At 51.4% G+C, this 23,404-nt stretch overlaps 5 protein-coding genes across 5 annotated transcripts; 2 read left to right on the plus strand and 3 right to left on the minus strand.

Annotated features, from left to right (window-relative positions):
* Positions 1-228: 228 nt before the first annotated feature.
* Positions 229-2,367, minus strand: EMWEY_00009850 (Importin subunit alpha, related; the record flags this gene model as incomplete). Its single annotated transcript, XM_013482519.1, has 3 exons — positions 229-342; positions 474-914; positions 1,033-2,367. 3 exons carry the CDS (start codon positions 2,365-2,367, stop codon positions 229-231), a joined length of 1,890 nt encoding a protein of 629 aa, XP_013337973.1.
* A 5,225-nt stretch (positions 2,368-7,592) lies between these two features.
* On the plus strand, positions 7,593-8,484 carry EMWEY_00009860 (hypothetical protein, conserved; the record flags this gene model as incomplete). The annotated part of the gene is made up of 2 exons (XM_013482520.1): positions 7,593-7,937; positions 8,356-8,484. 2 exons carry the CDS (start codon positions 7,593-7,595, stop codon positions 8,482-8,484), a joined length of 474 nt encoding a protein of 157 aa, XP_013337974.1.
* Positions 8,485-11,098: 2,614 nt separating this feature from the next.
* On the minus strand, positions 11,099-11,984 carry EMWEY_00009870 (mitochondrial import inner membrane translocase subunit tim17, putative; the record flags this gene model as incomplete). The annotated part of the gene is made up of 2 exons (XM_013482521.1): positions 11,099-11,296; positions 11,586-11,984. The coding sequence occupies 2 exons, from the start codon at positions 11,982-11,984 to the stop codon at positions 11,099-11,101; spliced, it is 597 nt and encodes a 198-aa protein (XP_013337975.1).
* Positions 11,985-13,521: 1,537 nt separating this feature from the next.
* On the plus strand, positions 13,522-14,901 carry EMWEY_00009880 (hypothetical protein, conserved; the record flags this gene model as incomplete). Its single annotated transcript, XM_013482522.1, has 4 exons — positions 13,522-14,073; positions 14,236-14,336; positions 14,602-14,647; positions 14,857-14,901. The coding sequence occupies 4 exons, from the start codon at positions 13,522-13,524 to the stop codon at positions 14,899-14,901; spliced, it is 744 nt and encodes a 247-aa protein (XP_013337976.1).
* A 2,082-nt stretch (positions 14,902-16,983) lies between these two features.
* On the minus strand, positions 16,984-20,892 carry EMWEY_00009890 (hypothetical protein, conserved; the record flags this gene model as incomplete). Its single annotated transcript, XM_013482523.1, has 9 exons — positions 16,984-17,362; positions 17,502-17,703; positions 17,956-18,068; positions 18,197-18,411; positions 18,579-18,767; positions 19,450-19,505; positions 19,620-19,776; positions 20,359-20,453; positions 20,574-20,892. 9 exons carry the CDS (start codon positions 20,890-20,892, stop codon positions 16,984-16,986), a joined length of 1,725 nt encoding a protein of 574 aa, XP_013337977.1.
* Positions 20,893-23,404: the final 2,512 nt, after the last annotated feature.

Here is a 23,404-nt window from a genome sequence, read left to right on the forward strand (position 1 = left end):
GCTCCAACGCACATCCCTGTCAACCGCTGATGGCCACACAGACTGTCAAGCGATGTAGATTGGCACATTCAGGCTGTGACTTAGCAGAATTGCGCTGAGCACTTGAATTCACTGCAGGGATACCCACGCGCTCGTGGTTAGTGCATCCACGGGCCATTTCTACTGTGATCTTGTGGCGCATCGAGATAATGCTGAAGGCATCGCCACAGCCACCGCGTAGGCGTCGTCTCAAGCTTTTATGGCTCGCGATGAAAGCGTTGTGAAGTACTGCAAGATACTATGCGCCTTAGTAGCCACGTTGTAATCAGGAAAGTACCTCATCCTAGCTAACTTGACATCTCCCTGCACAACCACAGAACATAAACACACAGTGCGCATGTCTATGTGCACGCTAATGTACAGACGACCTGGATACGCAAATACTAGTATAGATGTATTTGATCATAGCTTTTACAGCTTACACAGCTGCTTACCTGAACCGCTTGGAAGAGGCGGGCGTATGGATTTTCAGGTAGATCCAAAGACTTCCCCTCTTGAACGCCTACCTCTAGAATGTTCTCTAGCCCCCTTAAAATTGCCTTGCAGAGCTTCAGACTGCCACTGTTCGATGGGTCACTTTGGGACACCAGTTCTAGCATGTCGGCGATCAAGTGTAAGCACGGATTCGACCCAGTCAACGATAAGACGCAAGGCTCATCGGGATCCTGGGCAAAATACACCCCCGACGTGCCCCTTCCACGATCCAGGAAGGATGGTGCGCGTGTTGTGCAGCACACAATAACCCCTACTTGCCGAGGGCTGGCTCGTGACAAGCAGGCGCAGACAGCGTACGCTGCTTCAATGCGTGTGTTGTAGTCCGGGTCCACTTGAAAGATCTCCAGCAACAGCGGGAAAGCCTGAGTATCAATAATCGCCTGCACATTCCGGACCCACAGACCACAGGTAGAGGGTGAAAAGCAGGCCGTCCCCTTGCAGCAACTTCATAAGTGCCCTTCAAAGTCTTCAAACTCGAAACGAAGCATGTGCGCCTACCTGAACTTGAGTGGGCGTCTCGCACCCCAAGTTCCCAATAGTGTTGCATGCCCTGGCCCTGGCCATGGGGCTGGAGACTGCGGGGTCTGTCAGCACCTGAACCATGGTGCTGACAGTTCCCATGCCGATAACGAGGTCGATCTGTTGCGTCGTGCCGATGAAAGCAATGCGCGCAGCAATTGAAAGAGCATCAAACACGACAGTTTCGTCTGAGTGACATAACAGCTTCATAATATGCGGCATAGCCATGGCCTCCAGGACAGCAGACACGCCCTCTGGGCTGTCGCAAAGAGTCACGCATGCATTGCACGCCAGAGAAAGACTTGCGGGATCTTTTGACTCCGCCATGACGCGTACGAGGAATTTGAGCACTGCCAACTTCATATCTGCGCTGCAAAAACGAGGGTGAACAAGAGCCTCTACACACCGGACGCCCTCAACGTCCGGATGAAGATTTGCACACCGGAGAACAGCCGGTAGTACTAGCGGCCTCCGCACGAGAGACAAGTTCTTCCCATGCTTGAAGTCCAGGGCGATCTTAGTCAAGAAAGAAAAGATAGCCACGCGTAGCTCGACGACGCCCGGCGAATCAAGGGTGAGTTTCTTGAGAATGTCCACAACGGCATCCAACAGACTCGAGGAGACGACACGCAAAGTCTGCGCGAAGGTCCCGCGGCAAAGCCGCTGCAACAGCAATATAGACTCGAGCTGCAGATGGGGGTGCGGCATGCGCAATGACTCAATGACATGCGCCACCAAATTCATTTCCACGAACTCATCGATAGAAATGTCCAACAAGGGCCCGCTTCGCAACTCCGCGCCGCTGGGCAGAGTAGTACCTAAGGTGCTCCCAGTGTTCACAACTGCTCCCTCCTGTCGGTTGCTAAGAGACCTGCGGTATGCTTGGGTTGCCTCGAGCCGCAGCGCAATATCTGAGGACTTCAGGTTTGTCATCATGCGGACACCGTTATCATACGTCAAGGAGGAATTTCCCAGCTGACTCACAAGGCTGTCCAAGGCATTCTCCAGCGAAGCAGTTGCTGCGCATGCATCATTGAACGCGCTCGTCGCCGATGCTGGAGACGCCACTTGGGTCGGCTCCTCTTTCCCCCTCTCAGGACCTGTCTGCATCTCCTCCTGCATATCTTGCTGCGACTGTGCAGTCAGGGTCTCCGGAGGTGAAGTCTGCTGCAGGCCCACCATGGATGCCGTTACATTTCCTGCAGCCGTATCCGGTTCGAAAGCCGGAGGTGACTGGATGAACATGATTGAGGATGACGCGGGAGGAACTTGCGGTTCATTCCCCGGGGAGGGGGCCGGGGGAGTGAGCCCCATTATTATTCACCAAAGGCGGCGAACAACAACCGGGACTGAGGAGAGGGGTGCAAGGGCAACATGCAGGCCCCTGATCCGTAGTCAACGCTAGACTCTGCGGCCCCAAGGAGGCTACGCGGAACAGTTGCAGATGACTGTTGCCTGCTCGGAGGAGCAAATGCCGCTAACCGATGCAGTCTGGATCCACAAGAGGCTGTAAATTCAATGCCAATGTAGCACTCAAAAAGCAGCTCGCGCCACTCCTTTGGCATAAGCAGATGCATGTGGTCCGGGCCACAGAATATGCGAAGTTGTCGCGTTGCCCCGGCAAGCCCAGAAAAAGACCTGCCAGAGGCATCGATCAAAGGCATGCGCCGCCTCTATGCACACAGAGACAAGTAAAGCAGCTGTGAATTCAAGACAGGACTCCCCATTGCGGTGTATTCCGCAGCCCCAGATGCTGTCGGTCAACGGGAAGCGAAATCTTTGTAGACGCAGAACAGAGCCGCGGCTGTTGTTTCGCAAAAGAATAAAGAGTTCCACTGTGAGATATGCGCAATGCTGTTGTTTTCGTCTGAAGAGCTTGTACAATCCGGCCTTGTAGGAGGCGAGCGATCGTAACGTCCGCTACACGCGTCGTGTTGGTTCGCAACGGCTTTTCTTCTGGGCCGAGGCGGTGGCAGTGGGGGATCTATAGGCCTTTACGAACTCAAGTCATAATGCTGCGCCAGCAACAGAGCTGCGTGAATACAGGCGAGTGCGCGCTAAGAGGGCTGCACGCCTCGCGTGCATGCTCCATCCTTGGTCTACTGTACTGCCACCCCTGCCGACACGGCGGACGACCCCACCGAAAGCACACGGCCCACCAGCCAAAGTTTCAGATGCAAGAGGCCTTTTTTTGCCGATTCCAAAAAACAATTCAAGTCCTGCGATGTCTTACCCATTTCCATCCGCCTCTTATGGCTTGTTGAGCCCCCCAGCAGCCGACCGCAGCATACTGGCGCACTACGCCTGCGTCAACGCACCGTCGGGGCAAAGAGTTACCACGCTTTTCACTAGAGCTATGAATTGTGTCTGTCTTTTTGAATCATTGAGCAAAGGAGCGGCTAAATGGCATCATCTACAGGATCGTCCCTGCACTGCTGCCTCCCTGCTGTCTGCTGTCTTGTAGGTAAATATTGAGTTTCCTGTGGTCCTGGTGGAGTGAGTTCATGTGTTTCTACCTGCGTGTAGTGTGGTTAGTGACGGAAAATTAAGGCTTTTACACGTACATGAGGTGTTCATCTCACAGAGGAGGGGCTGGAGGCTGTGTATGCATCCATGTGGGGTTGGCACCCAGCAAGAGCTACTGCAAGTGTACTGCAGCCCATGACAGGCCGCTTTCTCGCCGCTCCAACCCCACTTTTCCCCGGTTCCCATGATGCATCGGCACCAGAAGTGAGACCAGCTGTTATTCGTTGAACTGATATCAAGCATTTTGTCTACTGAAGCTACTAACGGGCCACGCCCATGGTTGAGGACGTTCGACAAGTTTTGCACTGCGGAAGGATAAAATGATAGCGATTCTGTGTCGGGCTCAGCGAGATTCATACGATGTTGTATTGCTATATGCACATCTTAAGCACATGAACGATTGGGCACTCGTCTGGTGCAAGGTAGGTTTGGGTTTAATTCAACCATATATCGGTCCAGTAGTACCTCACGACATTCGCAGCAGGAGCCAAATGTGGTAGGGTTTAAGAGTATCCGGTTTTCTGACTACTACATTTTTGGTATTTGGGTGGCCGTCCAAAGGCTTATTCGTGCGGCTCCCATCCATGGGGCAGAGTAGGCCTGTTTACTTCTCAAACGCAGAGATAATTGGAATACAGCTGTTAGGCTTGTTGAGCTGTTCATCGTCTGAGCCACTGCACGGTGCGATTCCACTTCTGCATTCGGAATTAAGTAGACGTAATGAAGGCCTTACATGTTTCTACAGGATTCAGCCTACGTGAGCTTGTTGCCTGTGTGGCGGTTGGCACGAATTGTGTGTGACGTTTATCTCGACGAGCTTACGTGCAAGTGCCAAGCAAAATTTGAGTGGAATACGTGTTCGCTGATTCGGACTCTGCCCTTGTTTTATTTAATACGTACTGGTTTCCTGAATGTTTACGTCGGACGAAACAGACCCGGCGGTGCTCAGCTTTAACCTATCCCAATAGAAACATTTAAGAAGGATCGTTACCTTTGGCTAGGGCCCTTCTGAGCTGCAATGACGACAGAACACCGAATTATGTAAAGAATGCCACCGCGCCCTTTTTCTGAACGTGCAGAGGACGGAGTACAGGGTCCTGCGCATGGATAGAAGAGGAAGTGGGGTTGGGTGGATTTGCAACATCCACAGTTTCCATCTCTCACCCACGAGTAGACCCACATCAAAGCAGCCGAAGGCCTTTTCGGATGCGTGTACAAACACCGTAGCCACTCACTAGACGTTTGGGTTCCACTACGAGCATTCGTGCATCCGTACTTTAGGCATGCAAGCAAGGAGTTTCCAAGACAGAAAGCACATACGCTTTAGAAGGAGCACGTCACATGTGTGTGAGTGCTTCGGCGACGCGTAGGCTGACAGCGTGGAGGTGCTGCACTTTAATGTAACCCAATATAAACATTTAGAAAGAGAAATCACCTCTAGGTAATCTTTGGATTGCAGGTTGCAGACAGGCGAACCCCTCCGAAGTTATTCGCGCCTCCCTTTCCCCGGTGGAGGAAACCTAGGAAGTCGTCCACAGGTGAAATATGAGTTGGCGTGGGAAGGCTTGTTGGTGGCTCGCTATGCCCGCATAAAAGCTTACACAAGCGTCGTCGTCGTCTCCACGCGGAGCTGCATCTGCTTCGGAGACAACCCCAAGGCCAGCATACCAATTCTCGACCAAGCAATTGTTGTGTGACTAGTTCTGGATTGGGCCGCATACAGACTGTTTGTCAGTGCAACAGCAGCAAAAGCTGTATTTGTTTCTCTGAACTCATCGTTGTCCCGTTGCACTCTGGACAAGCCAGGGGCTCACGAGAGCTTGCCATCGAGCAAGTTGCAGGCAGTCTGTTAAATCGTGCGAAGCATTTGATGCCGTCTAGGAACACAGTTTCTTGTACTCAAACCAGCACTTACCAACGTTCCAGCTCGCACTACAGCTGCCGTTTTAGTTTTAAAGTGTTGCCTTTGTCTAACACTGCAGCATTGTGTCACAGTTGCTCCCAGTTGCTCCCCTCTTCAGTAATCGCAGGAGGTTCTAGAGGAGGGTCGCTCTTTCTGTTGTTCGTCCTTATTTGAAAAAAAAACAACCAAATCATTGTTTTATCGTGCTCAGAATCGTTTATTTGTCTGCTGCCTAGTATTCCCTTTAAGTGTGCAATCAGCTTGTTGTCGATGACTCAAGCAAAAAAGCATTCTTGAGGGTGGATGCAATGAAGCTAGTATAGTATGCCTGCAAGAAGAAGAGGAGACTTGCAGTATATCTGTCCATCATTCTAAGCTAGAGGCGAGGTGTGTGTATTACGATGCCAGTTGCCTGCCCGAGTCGAGGGTCACCTCCTAGCCCACTCTGTTTCTTCGTACTCAAGCAAACGGTGTGAACTCGATGCCCAGTCATGTGAGTTCGTTCATCTAGTCGCACTTTACACTGTTTCCCAATGGCTTTGTTGTGTTCGCATGTGTCGATTTGTTGAAAAAAGCCTGTCCGACCTGGCAGCAAGCAGAGTCGAAGAGCCGCCGCCACAAACCAACGGACAAAATGTCAATAAAGGAGGGGAGCTTAGGCTAACCAGCAAGTGTAACCATGTCAGAGACCACAGTTTGTGTGATTCTAGTTAGAAAGTTTGATTGGCCATACGTACAGATACAATTAGTAGCCGTGGTAATGTTTTTCATGTCGCTGCAACGTCCCTCTCTTTCACGTTCCTTGGAAAGCACTTAATTCAGTACGCCAAATTGCCAAGTCCCTGCCTGACATCGCATATCGACTGCTGCTGCGTAGCTGTATCTAAATTCTCGTAGAGTACCGCAGTTTCATCTTTTCACCAGCCCTTGCAACTGGTGTAGCGCTGTTTGGAACTCAAGATACCTAGTGTGGCCTCGTTGTAAGGATATGGCAGTGGCACTAGAAGCTGTGAGCTGATTCCCCAAGAGCAGGAGGGAAAACGTCAATCAGTGCAAGAGGCCTGCAGGGATTATACAAGCATTGACAGTGCTACTGAACGTGGAACAACAGGCCAGTCTTGTCCTCATTCAGCATGAATGTTTATGAAAACTAGTGAGTCATGGAATTTGCGGGTGGAAATGCGTTGCTTTCATCCTGGGAATTAGGGAAGACGTCGGTGCTCCAAAAACCTGTTGATACATGGTGCCAGCGGAGACGGGTAGCCACTGAACAGCAGACCTACCAAATTGGTAGAGGGGCATACCTAGGTATCTCAAGAACATTCCCGTAGTCTGGAGTACATTTAGGGGAGGTAGCAGACGTAGGTGTTGTTTCTTGAGTCGAGTGCTGCCTGAGAACCCGGGGGAGAACTACACCGTACAGCAAACTGCTGCTTATCTCTTCGATGCACACCCTCTTAAATCGGCAAAACCACTGTAGGTCAACATTAGATTAACTGTTCACGAACTAACTAGGAATGTTACTTGTTTTAGTTCAATCCTTATTATGGTGTGTAGCGAGAACACGAGTGACCTCTGACAGCGGTCACGCATCCATCCCACAAGGTGCTGTACTCTGTAGATCCTGAGCACCGTCACATTAAACTTCATAGAAGGGGAAACCAGGAAAATGTCTTTAGACAGTTCTGCGAACACCACACAGAGGAGGGAGGGACTTGTTTATCAGCGAATGCGACGGGGCTGTAGTGCTACTGGGCGACACTGGACCGGCACGACGGTCGGCAAGGAGGCAAACAGATATTTCCCATAATCAGTTATTATTTCATCCGGACTTTTCTCGAAAAGTGATAATTTATGAGTCGTTCTTTCTAGGAATATCGACTCATTCCTACCCAAGTGGGTTACATCATATGCAGTACAGGCTGCTCTCACTCTGCCTTGCGAGCAGAGTCAGCCAGACAATCATAGGCTACTGTTGGCTGAACCAACTCGGGTGTCGCATTCTCCCTTTTGAGTTGTATGACACTTATTACTACTCGCTATTAGTTGCAACGAAGACAGGCAGCAGCTGCAGCAATCGCAGCTGCGCAAGGGGTCCGCGAGGGCGACGATGGGAGCAACTCAGAGTAACGAATCAGCAGCGGCCGCTCTGGGCACCAGCCAGGCTGGGCATAAACAGTACAAGTCAGCTGTTACCCCACCTCTGAAGCATCCTCACAATGAATCGGGCGAAGCACAATGCCCCCTCCCAACAGACTTCCCGGGGAAGATAAAGTTGAGTGGGCTGGCCGCAGTGGACACCACTACCTGCAGCACAACGACCTGCAACAGCAGCCTCAGTGGAGTCAGCACCAGCCCAGAGACGCGCTCAACCGGGCTTGGTGGGAGCGCAAATGCTGCCGCCCTGACGCACTTTAGCGGCACTCCTTTTGAGCGCAGTGACAGCGCCCAGGCGGTGAGCAGCCTAGCAGATCAAACCCCCCGAGCATTCCATGCGACACCCGATTTGAGTGAAGCAGGAGAAAGAAGGAAGGGGTCAGCAACAAAAGCCAGCAGGTGGAGTCGCCGAACGCCCCAAGTGCAGGGGCTGCTGAAAACGCTTGCGCTAGTGGGTCATCGTTCGCGTTCTCAGCCGCCAGCTAGCAGCAGCAGTCATGAGGACCCTGGGAATACTGTACTTGCAATTAATGAGAGTACCTCATTTGCCGCTGCTTTACATGCCCACATACTCAGAGAAGAGGAAGAGCACCGCCGTAGGCGGCACAGCAGCTTGCTGGAATCGTACACGGAAATAGGTGCATCAAAAATGCAACATCCATCCCGCCCGCCCCAGGATCTTTTCGAAGATGGACATATTTGTGTATCGTCTGCAGCCACAAAAGGTAAACCTACCGCCAGCTGTAGGGCGTCTCCAAGGGGCGGTGAAGCATCCCTTTCGTTTCATTGTGGAGCTGAAGGTGATGCAGCCCACGAAATGCACGTATCGCCCAAAGGGACTATGAGGAAAATCGGGGGACGTCGAGATTTACAGCCGGCGCAAAAAGTAGAGAGCCGTTGGATAGCAGACGCTCCAGCAAACGGAAGATGGGAATTGGAGAGAGGGACCTGGAATCGTCAGGGAGTTCATCTAAACCATATGCATGTTGCAGATGAGAGATTTCGAGCGGTCATAGCAACCCGACAGTTGTCGCCGCGGCAGCACACTGCACAGACACAAGCTTGGCATGGTCCAGTGGTCAAGCATCTACAATGTCCTACAGCTCAACCCCGTAGAGTTCCCATTGCACCGCTAGCTGGCCACCTGCAAGCAACCCAGCAGAGGCTCTTGCAATCGGGTCACCAAGTCGTGCCGGTGACATACAGAGGAGTGGCAGCAGCCACGACAATTGAGCTTGCCAGGAGCAGACATGCGAACGAAGAAAAGCGCAGACAGCAGCATTGTCTCATAGCCTCCCCTGAGCCGGATGAGAGCACGCCTGCAGCGGTTAGCACCAATCGGAAACACTGTGTAGCCAACGACAGCGCCAACAAATTGACGACAGGTAAGTTTTGTGTGCATTGTTGGAGAGACAGTATAAGCAATATAGATACGACTCGATGGCGTTTGGGCTGAATCCATTCTCCTTAAAGGCCTTGTGTATGAACAGGCGGCGAGGAGACTAGGCACGGCATCACTGTGGGAAGGGGATCCGCTCTTACACGAAGTTCCCTCTCCTCAGGTTTTCAGGGGGCAGTCTTGAAAGACCCTTCAGTGCCTGCGCATTGCTTTTGCCAGTCTTTCCTGCCAAATGAAAGGCACAGTGGCGCATGCATCCCAAATACTACGGACAATCCGACACTGCCGGAGGCGGGAAGCTGTGGGGAGGCAAGGACTTCGAGGCTTTTGGGTCCCACCCCTGCACTTCCCTTGACTACGTGCGAACAGCACAGAGAGCTGGTCCGTCCCATACTGCAGCAAACGCAAAGCCCCACTGTTTGTTCAGTTTGCATTTATCGAGAACAGCGTAGGAACGTCATATCCCCCATATGTGGCAACACATTGTAAGGCCTCGCCAGCCCTACACACACACACACACACACACACACACACACACACACACACACACACACACACACACACACACACACACGATAGGACAAATGTATTCAGTCTGCTTGACGCTGCTTGACGCTGAATCCCACACTCTGTTCCTCTTCAAATGTATTGAACTTCTGTGTGATTAGGAAGACAGGAATGCGCTCCAATGCCTCAACTCTACAGCTCCAAAGTTTTCCGCAAAGGTTTGTGTGTAGACGTGTCAGGAGACTGAGACGTCTACAAAGTAAATTATTATCGCCTTTCTAGCGGTTGCCGCAATGAACGCGTGGGGGCAATATATGAATATATTAAGAGCATAGCTGGATTGTGTGCTGCTGCTTCTGCATTCAGAGCGATAGCATCCGGTGCCCGCCTGCAACTGCTGCCTTTCCTTCCGCTTCGCGCTCTTTGCAAAAACACGCATTTGTGGCAAATCCGCGGACTCAAGTGGGGGCTCCTAAAAGACGACCCCGCTAATGTTGTGATGGGTTGCTATAAGAAGGAGGCATGCGTGCAACCCAACTGCTATGGCCGTGCCAAATTGCCTTGCATAAGCTGGGCCCACCTCCAGTTCTCCACAAGACATCCTATATAATCCAACGCCTGCAAATACCACTTTGAACCTGCATAGAGTAGAGCATGGGCCTACAGCGAAGATGAGCAACAAGTTCCAGATGCTTCTGTAATGCAGTGCTTGCGCTCATTCTGCGGCCCCCCGAAGTGCCGTGTAATGCTTAACCGCAGTCCGCGCAATTTGCCTACTTTAGAAAATGCACGCATTCGGTAGTCGTGGGGATGTCGCAACAGCCAATCAGAACGCCTTGCAGTCCACGACTGAGCAAGAGGGTAGAAGCACTTCAAAACCGGGAACACCTATTCTAAACTACGACACCTTGTCCCTCCTCTCAAGCAGCCACTACGCGGTTTCTGGCAAAATATTAGTCCTTTGGGCTGCATATGTGAGCTGCATAAGTGGAACAGGACTCTTAGGCACTTGTGTTTGTCGCTGACAGTAGAAGTGAGATACTGGTGTACAACGAGTACAGGGTACAAGTCCAGTGCGCCATGACGCCCAGCATTTGCCGCATGGAACATAGCAGTCTGCACAAAATGTGCCAAGCGGCTGCTAAAATTAACGCCTGTGCACCGAATATTGAACTGGCGGCATGGATTGTACAGCTCCCTTTATGGGAGCTGTACAATCCAGGCCGCTCTGGGCGTCAGACAGTTCAGCTGTATGAGACACCGTTAACAGGCGGCGAAGCCTCTAAAACTCATCTCTGTGCACCTCGCAGTGCGGCGTAGCAGAGCAGTGCAGCATCTAAAGCCTCCGCACCGCGCCTCCCAACACAGGGGAACAACAGGTGCAGATAACCAGCGTAGCAGCATAAACACTCTAATGAGGCAACTGCTTCAACGTGCTTGCTGTCAAAGTCATGGGTCCCCAGCGTTCATCCCCGGGCCACCTCCTCACTACGACTCGATGCGACACAAGTTTCTGAGTGCCTCTGTTTGCATGCACTGACCGCGAGGCTTCTTCAACTCAGCGCTGCGGAGTCGTTAAGTATTTCTGACGAAGCCTGGGGCTTTGGATGGGTGGAAGCCGGTGTAGGCATAAACCGAGACCACAAAGAAGAGGAACCCGCAGCGGCAGCCTGTTGCTGCAGTTCCTCATACTCCTTCATTTGCTGGAATTGCTTTCTAGGGGTCATCGTAGGTGTCCCGCGAAGAAACATCTGTTCACACACAACCGATATACAGTATATGAATGAGACATAGCTTATAAAATGCTCGGTTCAAACAACGATGAAAGCGGCTTGACGAGCAAATGGCAAACAAAAAGGAAACATAAACATCAAGTGACACCTAAAGAGATGGTGACCGCAACAAATGTGAAAATACGGGGAAAGACTGGAGTGAAAAAATCAACAGGGAACAGATGTGTAACGTGTAAAAGGCAAAGGTTTCATCCGTTTAGTCTACGAGGATCATGCTGCTTGCTGCGTGGCTACAGCACGGTCTTACGATTTGCACGACTTCAATAATCCCGAGAAGAATCCCTCCAACTGCCGCATTTCTAGCGCAACTTCTCCAGCCAGATCGCATAGACAGCACCCCTCCAGTAGCAGCCCCTGCAATTACAGGGTTCCAAGAGTCTTCCTTCCCTCCTCTGGCGTAGGCCAGAGTACAATCGAAGGCACAAAATATGCCTCCCCAAGTAGCGAAAGCTGAGCCCACAGCTGGGGATTTCAGCGTTCCAGAAAACATCGCCCCGTTGAACTTTTCGTACTTCGGTGAATTCCTCCAGCCCTTTGCAAAGTGCCATAAAAAACCACCCAAGGCACCCATGCCAAAGGCACCCCCCATGTCGTCCAGTATGCGGTCTGGACACGGCTCCCTGTTCAGGTCCCGACGAGATGCCATTTTTTAAAGACAGAACTGTGCAGAGTAATGAACTACAAGACAGAGGGGGATATGAATCACCGGCAGAGGATGGCCTACAGCCAGTGGTCACGGTGGATACCCTAGACGTCCAGATAAACGAAAAAGCAACAGGATGAGCAAAATAAACAGCCAGCGTACACTAGTTGCTCGTTCCTGGAACTCTCAGCGCCTGCAGAGGTCCAGCCTGGAGTGATTTTAGTCCCTGCAGCAGCGCGGCGCGGACGGCTGGACCGTTGAACTTCAGTCGACTTACGGGTTCTCCTCCCACAAGAACAATCGGCACTTCTTCTCGGAGATGCTGTGCATCCCCTTCACATATGCCCAAACTTTCACGAGCTTCCGCAGAGTCCAAGCTAGCCAGCCCCACCCTCACCCGCACCTGTACTTGTGCCTGCAACTGGAGAAGGCCTTGAGGTGACCTGCTGTAGCAACTTCCACGCTGGTCCTCCTGTGAAATGGACTCTGGCTGTGGCCCGTTGTAGTATGAGGAAGAAACGGCTGGCAGCCGCTCCTTCAATATAGGAGCTTCTGACGCCAGATATGCTCCTCCTCTGCCAGCTGAGTTCCCCAGGGCTGTTACGACTCCCCCTTCCCGTGACTTTGTCTCAAAGCCTAAATTACTTTTTCCGGGACTCCACGCAGCACGTGCACGTGTGGCCAGAGGCCATGCAGAGGGCGCGCAGCCGGAGAGACGCTCGTAAACAAGTGGAGGACTGAGAGAGGAGATGATCCGTCGAACAGACAACAGCGCCTTGGAGCACAAAGTGCACTGGTTTGTTCCAATTACGATAATATCAATAGCAAGTGGCTCGTTGATTGTTTCAGTGTCCAGGTGGGCAGCTCTCGGGCAGCCGTTGTGAAGCCTCGAGCCAACAATTCCGCCAAATGTTCGGCTTGCCCCGACACCACAGGAACTTCTGACGCAGATTCCAGAAGCTCTGCGTGCTGGCAACAATTCAGCTGCTTGTACACTTGATTTCAAACATGCATTCCAGTGGCGGGCCGCCGAAGAAGAAGACCACCCCACGAGCAGCCTGCGGGGCCCGAAGCATGCGATCATCGGCGTGAAGCTTGTTGTTTCTGTACTCTGCGTCTTTCCCGAACCTTCTAATCAGTATTACAATTTTGCCTGTTGAGTTAGTTGGACTCATGATAGTCCAAAAACGCAAGAAAGATGGCATTGAGTGGCTCTGCACCTCCACTCTCGCCAGCCCCGTGGACCAACAAGTCGCTTTGACTAGTAGATGCCGATTGAGGTCATCATCGAAGGCGAGTGTAGACACATTTTCAGGGCGGCAACGTCACGTTGTTTCCTCTGGCAGGAGTCTTTCCTGCAGAATGTTTCGTTTTTGTGGAGCATACAATGGCCTACTTTAATCGGCGGGGGTGTTGAGCAGCACAGGGGGGCATGTGCAGACGGTTTCTGCAGAGTTTTCCGCAATTCTAACATTTCTGCCGCTTTTTTGTTTTCAACTCGGCCCTCCCAGCTGTACGCCAGCGCCGCTCACCCGGAAGAATGGGTATATTCTTCCGCAACCGCGAGGAGGACCTGGCGGACCCCGATTTGAGGGCGTCCCGATATTTTCTATTTAAAAACAAACAAACAAAGGAAAACAAGCTTAAAATTGCCGAGAAAAAGTACGGCTACACTTTAGGCGAACTGCATGCGTATAAACATGTGATGATTCCGCCGCGAATGCCCGAACCTATGCAGCAGGCCAACCCGGAGATGGCGTATGCTTATGACCAGATTCAGAAACTCGTTGAGGTTGACGTGTACGAACAGAAGACGGAGAATCACTTTGCGACGAGTCCTCAGACTAAGTTAGGTAGAAGCTCTCCCAATTCTCCCAGCACCGAAGTCGTTTCCGCAACTCCTGCAGCTGCAAAGAGAGCCATTTCCGAACAGGGCCATGGGAACAGTCTCCCTGACGCTGTGGACGAGTCATGCATTAAGTGCCTCGGCTATTACTTGGCACTGGACAGATGCGTTCGAGCGGTGTCCAAGAAAGACGAAAGAAACAGGATCTACAAGCATACCCGTCTTCACGCATGCAAACCACACTGGGTAATTTGTACTGCGTGGCAGTGACTATCACTGCGTAGCATCATATCTATATCAATACAGTATATCCATGTTCGGAAGAATCGCGTAATCGCGTATTCACGTGAAATGTGAGGCCGAGGCCCTCTTCGTCCGTGGTGGATGCGCTCGTGGTCCTGTCTTCAGATTTGGTTTAACAGATGCGTTGCCTACCGGGACCAGCAGTTAATGAGAGAAATCCATTCATGGGAAAGGGAACACTTCGCATCTTTGGGCACTAAGGAGAGGTACGATGTTTCACTGTCTGTTCGTGTGTTCTAGTGCGAAGCCGTCTAAAGTATGTACGCAGATCATGGATGGTTTTAAGGGACCATTTAAAATTTGTAAACTGCGAGTCTACGCACACCTTGTGTACCAATGCTCTCCAGAGTTCAATGTTGGCCGCGTGTGTGTACGGTCCGACCTGAGCCGCTGCCTGACCCGTCTTGCGTCCATTTGTTTGCTTATTGATTTCTTTGTTGAATGTTGAAATTCTCATTGTGTGTGCAATAGGGAGGAATATGTGGAGAGGCTGCGGGGGACGAAAAGGTATCTCGAAGTAGGTTGTGGGTATCTTTTGTTTCTCTCCAGACGCCCCTGCTGAAGGTGGCTGTCCAGGGTACCTTGGCCATTTGCATGCACTTCGAGTCCCGGCTAATGCGGTGATTTCATGCAAATATACGGAACTGACGGCGTGCACCTTAGTGCCATGAGGGGTGAGTGCGTATGTGGAGCTGTTTTTGTTCCCCGGGTTTGTTTTGCCTGCAGTACGCGGTGGCCCGTTCTCGTGATGACGTGGATGTTGTGAGGTAGGTTTCATGCTGCATCCGGCATAACTGTTTAGATTTTAGAGCTTGGCGTTCACGTTGTTGCAACGCTGTTGCCGCACGCCAACTGGCAGCCCATCCTTTTCGAAGTTCTGTACCACGGTAACTGGGAACTAACTGGCTGCATTTATGCACTTTGTTCCATACGCACGCAGGCTTAAGAGAGAGGCAAGCCATATTACCGCTAGGTTAGACAAACTAAGTGGACAACGTGAAGCGCATTGAGAAGGCTTCGTTGCCCCTCACCGCAGCGGGCGTGGGTTGGCCTTTCGCTCCGGAGAACTGCGTGTTCTTCCCGAACTGTGCATCCGAAATACGTTTATGCTGCAAGCCGTTCATGGATACTGCAGCTAATGGCTTGCCGTGTGTTCGGCACTGCCGCCCCTTGCTACCCATACAGCCTAGGCATGTAACGAAGCCGCCCCCAAACGTAGTGCTCAGTGTAATTTACGTTTGGACAGACTTGAAGCACTTCTGTATGCAGTATTTGTGTGCAGAAGTACTGCTGCGCGTAGTGCTTGCATTGTTTGTATGTTCGCGTGCATGTGGATGGGCGGCCGCGAGCAGAGACACATTCTTCTGCTGCGTACAACAGGAGCAGCAACAAACATGAGAGTTGTATTATTGCGCCTCTGAAGCCTGAAGTTGAGTAGGCCTGAATGCAGTTGCCCAAATCTCAGCAGAATTTCCGGTTGCAGCGGCAAGCTTAGCTTCCCCTCGGCAAAGTGCCCTCTCGCTGCTGAAAGTACTGTCCCCAAGGGACATTCCTGCTGCATGGATGTGTGGGCGTGCGGGCTCCCTTGGAGACAGCGACGAGTCTAGTAAGCTGGGCTTAGTCTGGACCGTGAAGCATCAACGAGCTGTCACTGAGACCACGGCGCGTTTGTGAATGCTAGAAGGTGCACCACCTCTGCAAAGCAACAGTGGTCTACCTGGTTGTACTAGAGGCACGCCTTTCTGTGCTGAGCACAGAAAGGCGATCAGCACATTGTGCCCGAGTACGTCGTTGGTTTCCCCAGCTCTTCTACTCCCTGATACCTGTGTAAAGTTGAAACAGAGGCTTCGTTGCATCAGTGTTCGGCGTACTCTTCGGAGTTTGAGTGTCTGCTCTGCACCATTCTACGCACGTTGGCAGTTACTTCTGAGTTCCGGCCAAGTTGCTTCAGGAATAAGGTATTTGCGAAGACACTGGGCTTGAGCCTAAATGAATTTCTGCTCAACCTTACCTCGTAAGGGGGTATTCGATTGTTGGATGGGCAAGCTACGCTCTGCTGTTTGCACTCCTGATTGCTGCAAATCCCCCGCTCTTCAGTGTGCGCCAAGAAGCCTGAGGTGAAATGAGAATGCTCGTGCTTGCACTGGTGTTTCCGGCCCTCAATTATGCAGTTTCGTGTTACTGATACACCCTACTGCTACGAGGAGGACCTCCCGTCAAAGTAATCCCCGTACCTTAGTATGCGGGTTGAAACTGTTACATGGATTCGTGAGGTGACTGAGGTGACTTGAAATATTTCCTGCTAGCTGCACGAACTACTCACCAGCCTAACACCGAGCAGTCGACAAAATCTCAAGGACATTTCAACTCCCAACATAATGCTGTTTCCCCAAAGCAATTGGTCTTCGGGAGCCCCCTGACTCGTTTGGCAGCTGCACCCGCTTGCAGCAGCTAGTAACACCGGCTGCCGGTGTTACTAGCTTGGCGATCATTCACCCACGGCGCAAGAGGCTTGGTGAACGCTCTGTTGTGTGGGTGCTCCGGCAAAATTGCGTGCGTGCGTAGGTCCCCTCCACACACGCGAAGCACACCACAGGCATGCTAGCTTCTGCTACATGCAAAGTACACAGCATTTGTTGAACCTGAAGGTTTGAAGACTCCGGTAGGCATTTCATCCAAAACTGAGGAGCCCGTGAACTAGCCGGCGACAGGCATAATTCACGGCACCGGCTGGTCACTGCAACTTGCTACTATTCCACTCCGTCGGCAAGGGCTCAGTCGAACTGCAGCAGTTCACGAAACACGCAAAATGACTTCTGTTGAAGACTCCCTGGACTATGAACAAAGTTTGGGCTATTTACCACGGAACTCCATTTGCAGGACACCAATAGCCTTATATTCAGGGGTAGATGCCGTCGGATTCGTGCACGTTACTGGCATGCTGCGTGTCCACTCGCAACCAGCTGCCTGACAGGAATTCACAGGAGATTGCTCACCACCGTATCTCCATGGGGATCCATTCAACTTTGGTACAACGCTTCCCTCCCAGATGCTGCTGGGGCGCCTCTGACGCCCTTTGATAAAAGACTTCGCGTTCTGGTAATCAGAATGGTTCTGCTCTGCAGTCTGTGGAAAATTATCTACTCGTTCGCTGTTTGCCAGTGCAGATAAGTACATCAAGAAGGGAAGTGCCTGAGCTGCAAAGAGCCTTCGCCGTACGTTTTCGAACGCCCTGCGCGACAACACACAAGACAGAAGCGGCCGAGCGTGCCCCGTGCAACCGTACATCAAAGCCATTGAAAAAATGACGGTGCAAGTGCATGCCTAAAGCACGTTCATTTAAGGATGAATGGACCAATACTCAGTCTCACCGCACAAGCATTATGGCGAACAAAGCGTAGAAGTTGCGACTTAGCAAGTAGAAAGCCACAACCCTGAATTCCCAGCCCTTGGCGCACACGACCACTGTCGTCACCACAGCCGATCCAGCAGATATAATGACAATAATTGCCTCCGGAATGAGTCGGAGATGCACAGTGAGGGCAATGCTGAACAGTGGAAAAATCAGATGGCCTGTGCACAGGAAAACGTGGACTGAACCACCACATCGAAACCGGTGGCCAAATTCGACGGAACCCCAGAGAAGCATGTTCCACAGCGCAGCAATGCCTGGAAGCGCCATGTACTGTATTCAAACTAAACCTGTTGAATAGTACTAGAATCTCCCGCAATCGATATCGGTGCTTTAAGCACCAACTGCAGAAGGCCGCATTACACGTTAGTAGCCCTGCTCCAGTACCAAACCTACCATGAGCCTACACTTACCGCCAACCAGAAACGCGAAAACCGTCCCTTTGAAAGTTGCCTCTTTTGTGTTCACAGGCACTGGTGCTAGGTTGGAGCATCTTTCCAGCAACTCAAAAAACACGAACGCCATGCTGCAACAACCGCGTATACATTCATCTAGATGCTATGTGCAGATGCCAATCGAACAGCCTTCATGTGAACTTGCTCGTTTGTCGCTCTTTAAAAGTACGAGACAAACCACGGGACGGGAAGTGCCTACTAGGTCGTTGCCTGCCCGGCAGCCAGAAGCTGAAACTTCCAACCGTCTTTCCCCCTGCGGCTTCCCATGAATTTCATAGGCACAATAAGAGCCGAAAGTATTGCGAACTGGAGCAGCGGCCGCCAAAAGGCAGCCAGAATCCTCACCAAAAACTTCTGCAGGCGAGTACTAGAAAAACTCAGGTTGGCAACGTTGCCAACATCGTACTTCTCGACCTAGGCACAGTAGTACAGCAACACGAAATGCATCAAAAGCATTGCATCCGCGAGGGTCACAAACACATGACCTTCCTCCAAGTTTCTCTGGAAGAAAATGCTAATCACACCACCTTGTGCAGCTACAACTTCGGTGTGTGAGCCCGACAGTGTAAACCTTTGCTCACCACCACGAAAAGACAATCCACGAAGCATCGTTTCGTCATTGCTAGAACGCATTGCAAAGCGCACATAAACAAATTTATGTGGCATGTTCCCTTGTAGAAGGCCACAATGTACTCAGCCCGCCAAAGGAGGTACCACCGTTCAACTGCACTATCCTCGAAAACCCCCAGTTTTATTTTAGGCATGACCGCCTGAAACAGCAACAAGCAACAATGAGCTCATTAGACGGCTGAGAGAGACGACAAATAACAAGCGATCGGTCATAACACAAGCAGATATACCTAAGAAAAATATGCATACTAACTGAACCGACAAAGCCGCAACTGCAAGACAAATAAACCGATTGCAACATCGTCAGGTGAACAAACGATACTAAGGAGTGGAAAGCGTCGTTTACAAAGCAGGCAGGGGAAGCACAGCAATGAAAAATCAGGGTCGGGCAAACAAAGAAGAAGTATCTTAAAAATCGAACAGGGGACGCAACGCAACCAGTTACAGTTAGGTGCCGACAATGAAGACTGAAGAAGGCCTGGCATCAGGCAGGAGCCCATGAAGGATGACATGTAGTCACAGAGAACGACACGAGGAAGCATCAATCAGCACCACCAGACTACAGCAGACGCCAGCCACCAGGCAATGACAAGGCACGGGGGAAGGTGGATGATGCCGTTCAACAATAGGCAAGAAGCAATCACCCAGGGAAAAACAGCCCAGTGAGAAACGCAAAACAATACCAGCAAGCACTTCAACAAAGTCAACACACGTCGTCACGTCCTCACATGAAAAAGGTGAGCATGCAGGCTTCCATAATTTCACACGGCAACCATTTGCACCGCAACCAAACAGTTACTTCCGCTTCCTATTCTGCCGCACCTCTTGTCCGCTTCCTCTGGTGGTGCTCCACCCTGCTTCCCGTTCGACGCCATGACCTTCCACATCCAGCGGATGTGGCACGCAACCACACAGGTGCCTTCCTCCATGTAAGGGCAAAAAATGCTCATGTGTACTTTTGCTCCCCAGCTTCACCCCTTCGCCGCCCTTACGGCGCATCGTGGACTTGGAGTTAGTCACAAATTTGCCTCTCGCCCCCACAAAGCATTCCGGCCCCTGAGGTGATCTGCAAGGCCCCACTGGATTTAGTTTCCACCTCAGGGATCTCAGCCCCAAAGCGCGCCTTGCTCGTTCGCCTTTTATGGGATTCTGAACTCCATGCGCATGCACACACACACACAGAGGAGCTGACGTCCGCTTCCATACGGCCTGAGCACCAGTGTTTATGGAAAGTATGGCATGAAAAGAAAAAGCATAGTCTGAACAAACCAACTGAAAAGAACAACACCTGGCCTTTCAGATAGTAGAGACCAGAGAAGGACTCCGGCGGTTTGCTGAGTTCGCGCGGCTGAAGGCTCCACAGACCTGGGATAACGTTGCAGCTGCTTTAGACACGTCTACCTCAGCATTGCATCCCTTGCCATCTTCCAGTATAGGCAGTTGGGACTTTCCACCCTTGGGAATACGAGGCGATTGCTGCGTGCTTCCTGCTGAGGTGCAACCGTCACGGGAACAGTGTTCGGTGTAGAAAGTGTGAGATACGGGGGAGGAATACCACGCGACGGCACAGTTCAGGTCAAAATGCACGCGGGCTGAACATACTGTGGCAGAAGGAGCTGGGGAATTTCGGGCACTGCACAATTCAACTCTGCTAGGTATCACCTTTCGCCCTCCCACCCCACTAATAAAAGGGAGGCAGAGAATGCCTTTAAACGCTCCCGGTAATCTCACGTCCAGGTACCAGTTGCAATCCACGTAACCGTAGTAGCCCCTTGGCACAACGAAGAACTGCTGCTCGCCTTCCTCCCTCCAAATGCCGGTGTCTTCTGAAATTAAAAAGACACAAAACTCACTCAAGAAAGACTCGAAGAGGCATAGACTTGGACTGCGCGAGGCTTAGATCAAGGATACGAGCACTACCCGTTTTCATCAGGCCGGAGATCCACCTATTTTTGTGACGCATCGTGGTTCGCCGTCCCTGTGCAGGGTCTGACGGTGGTGCACAGCTTGCAAGTAGAGCGGCAAGTAGGTATCAAAATGTGTCCAGTAGCGGCGCATCCCCTCACTGGGAGGCACTGCCCCAGAGCAGCCGTTTAGTTTATCTCCTCGGAGACGGAAGCTCCCGTGATTGCACACGGATGGCGGTTCGAGTGGGATGGCTTCCGCTCGGGCTGTGGTTTGCTTCTGGTAACAGCGGATGTTAAGAGGGCGAGTTGAGTCTTTGGCTACAGCCCTGTAGGGACCAATGAACCTTCCCCTTTCCATTCTACGGACTGCGCTCCTAACAATTGGTGGACAGAGAGGAAATGACGGGCCTTTGGCTTCCCCCACCTGACGGTGAAATACCTGCACGATGCAGTATCCCACGTTCCCTATGACCACTGCCAGGGATGAGCCCAACAACTTCAACACTAGTATGCCCAACGGCAGAACTCCCCATGCGAGATCCGATACTGTCATAACAACCAGTGCGACACCTTCACACAAACACAGTGGGTCTACGCAATGGTCTCCTCATACTGAGGTGTTCCTCTCTCACTGATGCAAACATAGCCTACTTACAACAGCACTACACTGGCCAAATATCAGAGCAGTCTGCAGTTCCCTAGTTTGCAAATACAGCCGAGAGGTACTGCAACCACATAAAGAAGATTGCATGCAGGACAACGTACCACAAAAGACATGTGTCATGCACGACCGGCGGCCGTTGAAGAAGGCGATTCCCACGAGACACATCTGAAGCATGGTAAAATCGACGAAGCCGAAGGGAAGAACGGAACGAGGTACAACAACACAAGCCAAACTGAAGAACAACAGCCTCCATTCGGCCTTCTCCGTGTTGAGTAAACGATTCACATACCACAATAACACGCACAAGCTGAACACAACTCCCCAGGTGACGAGAATCGCTGCAGATACCGCACGGTAAGCACCCCGGAAATAAATAACCAATGGACCCTATAGTGTCAAACAGATATAAGCCAACTAAACTGAGAAGTCCTACATACGTTTAAGGAGTAAATAATGAACACCTACCACAATCAATCCATGGGGATTTTCCCGCCTGGCTGAACTGACTGGAGACGAACGCAAGACTTGAATTTAGCACCATAAGAAGTGCTAGGGAAATGAGCCAAATATGCAGATCTTCCGGTCTTAAAAACGGGCCTGCGTCGCCCAAATCCCCACCTCTTGTCATTTTCAGGTCCGTGAGTGTCTCGATTTAGGTAAGTTCTCTAGGGCCCGTGCCAAGGATAAGCATGGGGTCGTCGTCCCATTGGAGTTTCCCAGACTGTCCCTTCCAACTTAGCGGCAGCCACCTATTGCGTTCTGTATCATACCCATAAGACACACGAGTTAGAGCAGCATGCCCGTGTACACCCTGCCTACGCAATCCCAAAACCTTCCCGGGGTACAGGGACTTCCCTTGAAATATCCACTACAGCGTGTGGGTAAGTTGCCAACTTCCCAGTTTACCCCTTATTCTTCCCTCTGCCGCACTTGAATACTGTTGAAGGGTGGGGAGTTCTCCACCTTCTGAATCCACGGTGCAGTTCAGACTCCCCTTCGGACTGACTTGAAATCCACCAGCTGTAATGGAGGACTCAGCTACTTACAGGAATTAACAAAGTGGGAAAGGGATTGTTAGTGTCCAAACGCACCGTTGAATGTAGCAGTGACCACTGGTCTTTGTTCCCCACCGCAACTCAGGGTGTTCTGATTTGCCTCGAGCAGAATCTACACACTCCCGCCAAGAACGCATCGAGAGAGTGGGAAGGAATTGCCAGCATCATAAGCTGGATGAATTGAAAGAAAAGTGCACGTGGGTTGGTAGCGGAGTTCTGAAGCTCCGAGTGGTGAAGGTGTTTGCTTCTACGCAGGGCACTGGCTGCTCGCCACCCTCCTGTATGGAAAGGGAATCTCAACTTCTCAGCAAGCCGCTTTCACCTCACCCTTTCACTCTACATATTGATTGTGCAGACATAGTTAATTCAGAGTGGGGGAAAGTTCAAATTCTGTCGAAATGAACCTCTTCGACGCCTCCCTTAAACACGAGGCGCCAACAGCGTCATGCTGCCAGGTGCCCGTGTACAGGGGAGAGCGTTACACACCACGGCAAAACGGCGTTGTGACTCCAAACCGTCCTACGTAGATGCATTTTACCTCGCAATTTGCACATCTGTTGAATATAACGGCCATATGTCTCAACCTGGGGGCCAGGCACTGCAGAGGAGCTGCTTGTGTGGGGTACGGATGTAACGGTTCACCCGCATCTTTATGCATAACCCACTACAGTGACAATTGACCATGATGTGAAGACTGTTGGAAATGGTAATCCCCGTACTGCTTGGCAGAGTAAAGTTCAATGGGGTCACCGACCATACGGTAAGAAAGTGGATAACAAAGGGTAGCCCGCGAACACCCCGACACTATAGAATGGTTAGCTAGACATGCTTAAAAGTGAAAACAGAAGGTCTGACAATCAAGAGGCCCACGCATTCAGCACACGCTGGTGTTCTTTTCATTTCTGCAGGGTTTCGTGACACGCACAAGTGGGCCGATTCTAAAGCAGCTTAGGGAGTGCACTTGGATGCACCAATCTCCTAAGGTCAGCACAGGGAAAGAAATGAGCCAAATCAATCCACACACTTCACCGTTATTCCTCACAGCGCATATGCTTACTGCGCGCCTCTTAATGTGTATGAACATTTCCTAATTGCACTCCAATGCGGCATCCCCTGATAAGAGGGATTCCTGGAGAATGCACCGAGTTTGC

The sequence above is a fragment of the Eimeria maxima genome, genomic scaffold (genome assembly GCF_000499605.1).
Source record: "Eimeria maxima Weybridge genomic scaffold, Emw_scaff65, whole genome shotgun sequence".
NCBI classification, from domain to species: domain Eukaryota; phylum Apicomplexa; class Conoidasida; order Eucoccidiorida; family Eimeriidae; genus Eimeria; species Eimeria maxima.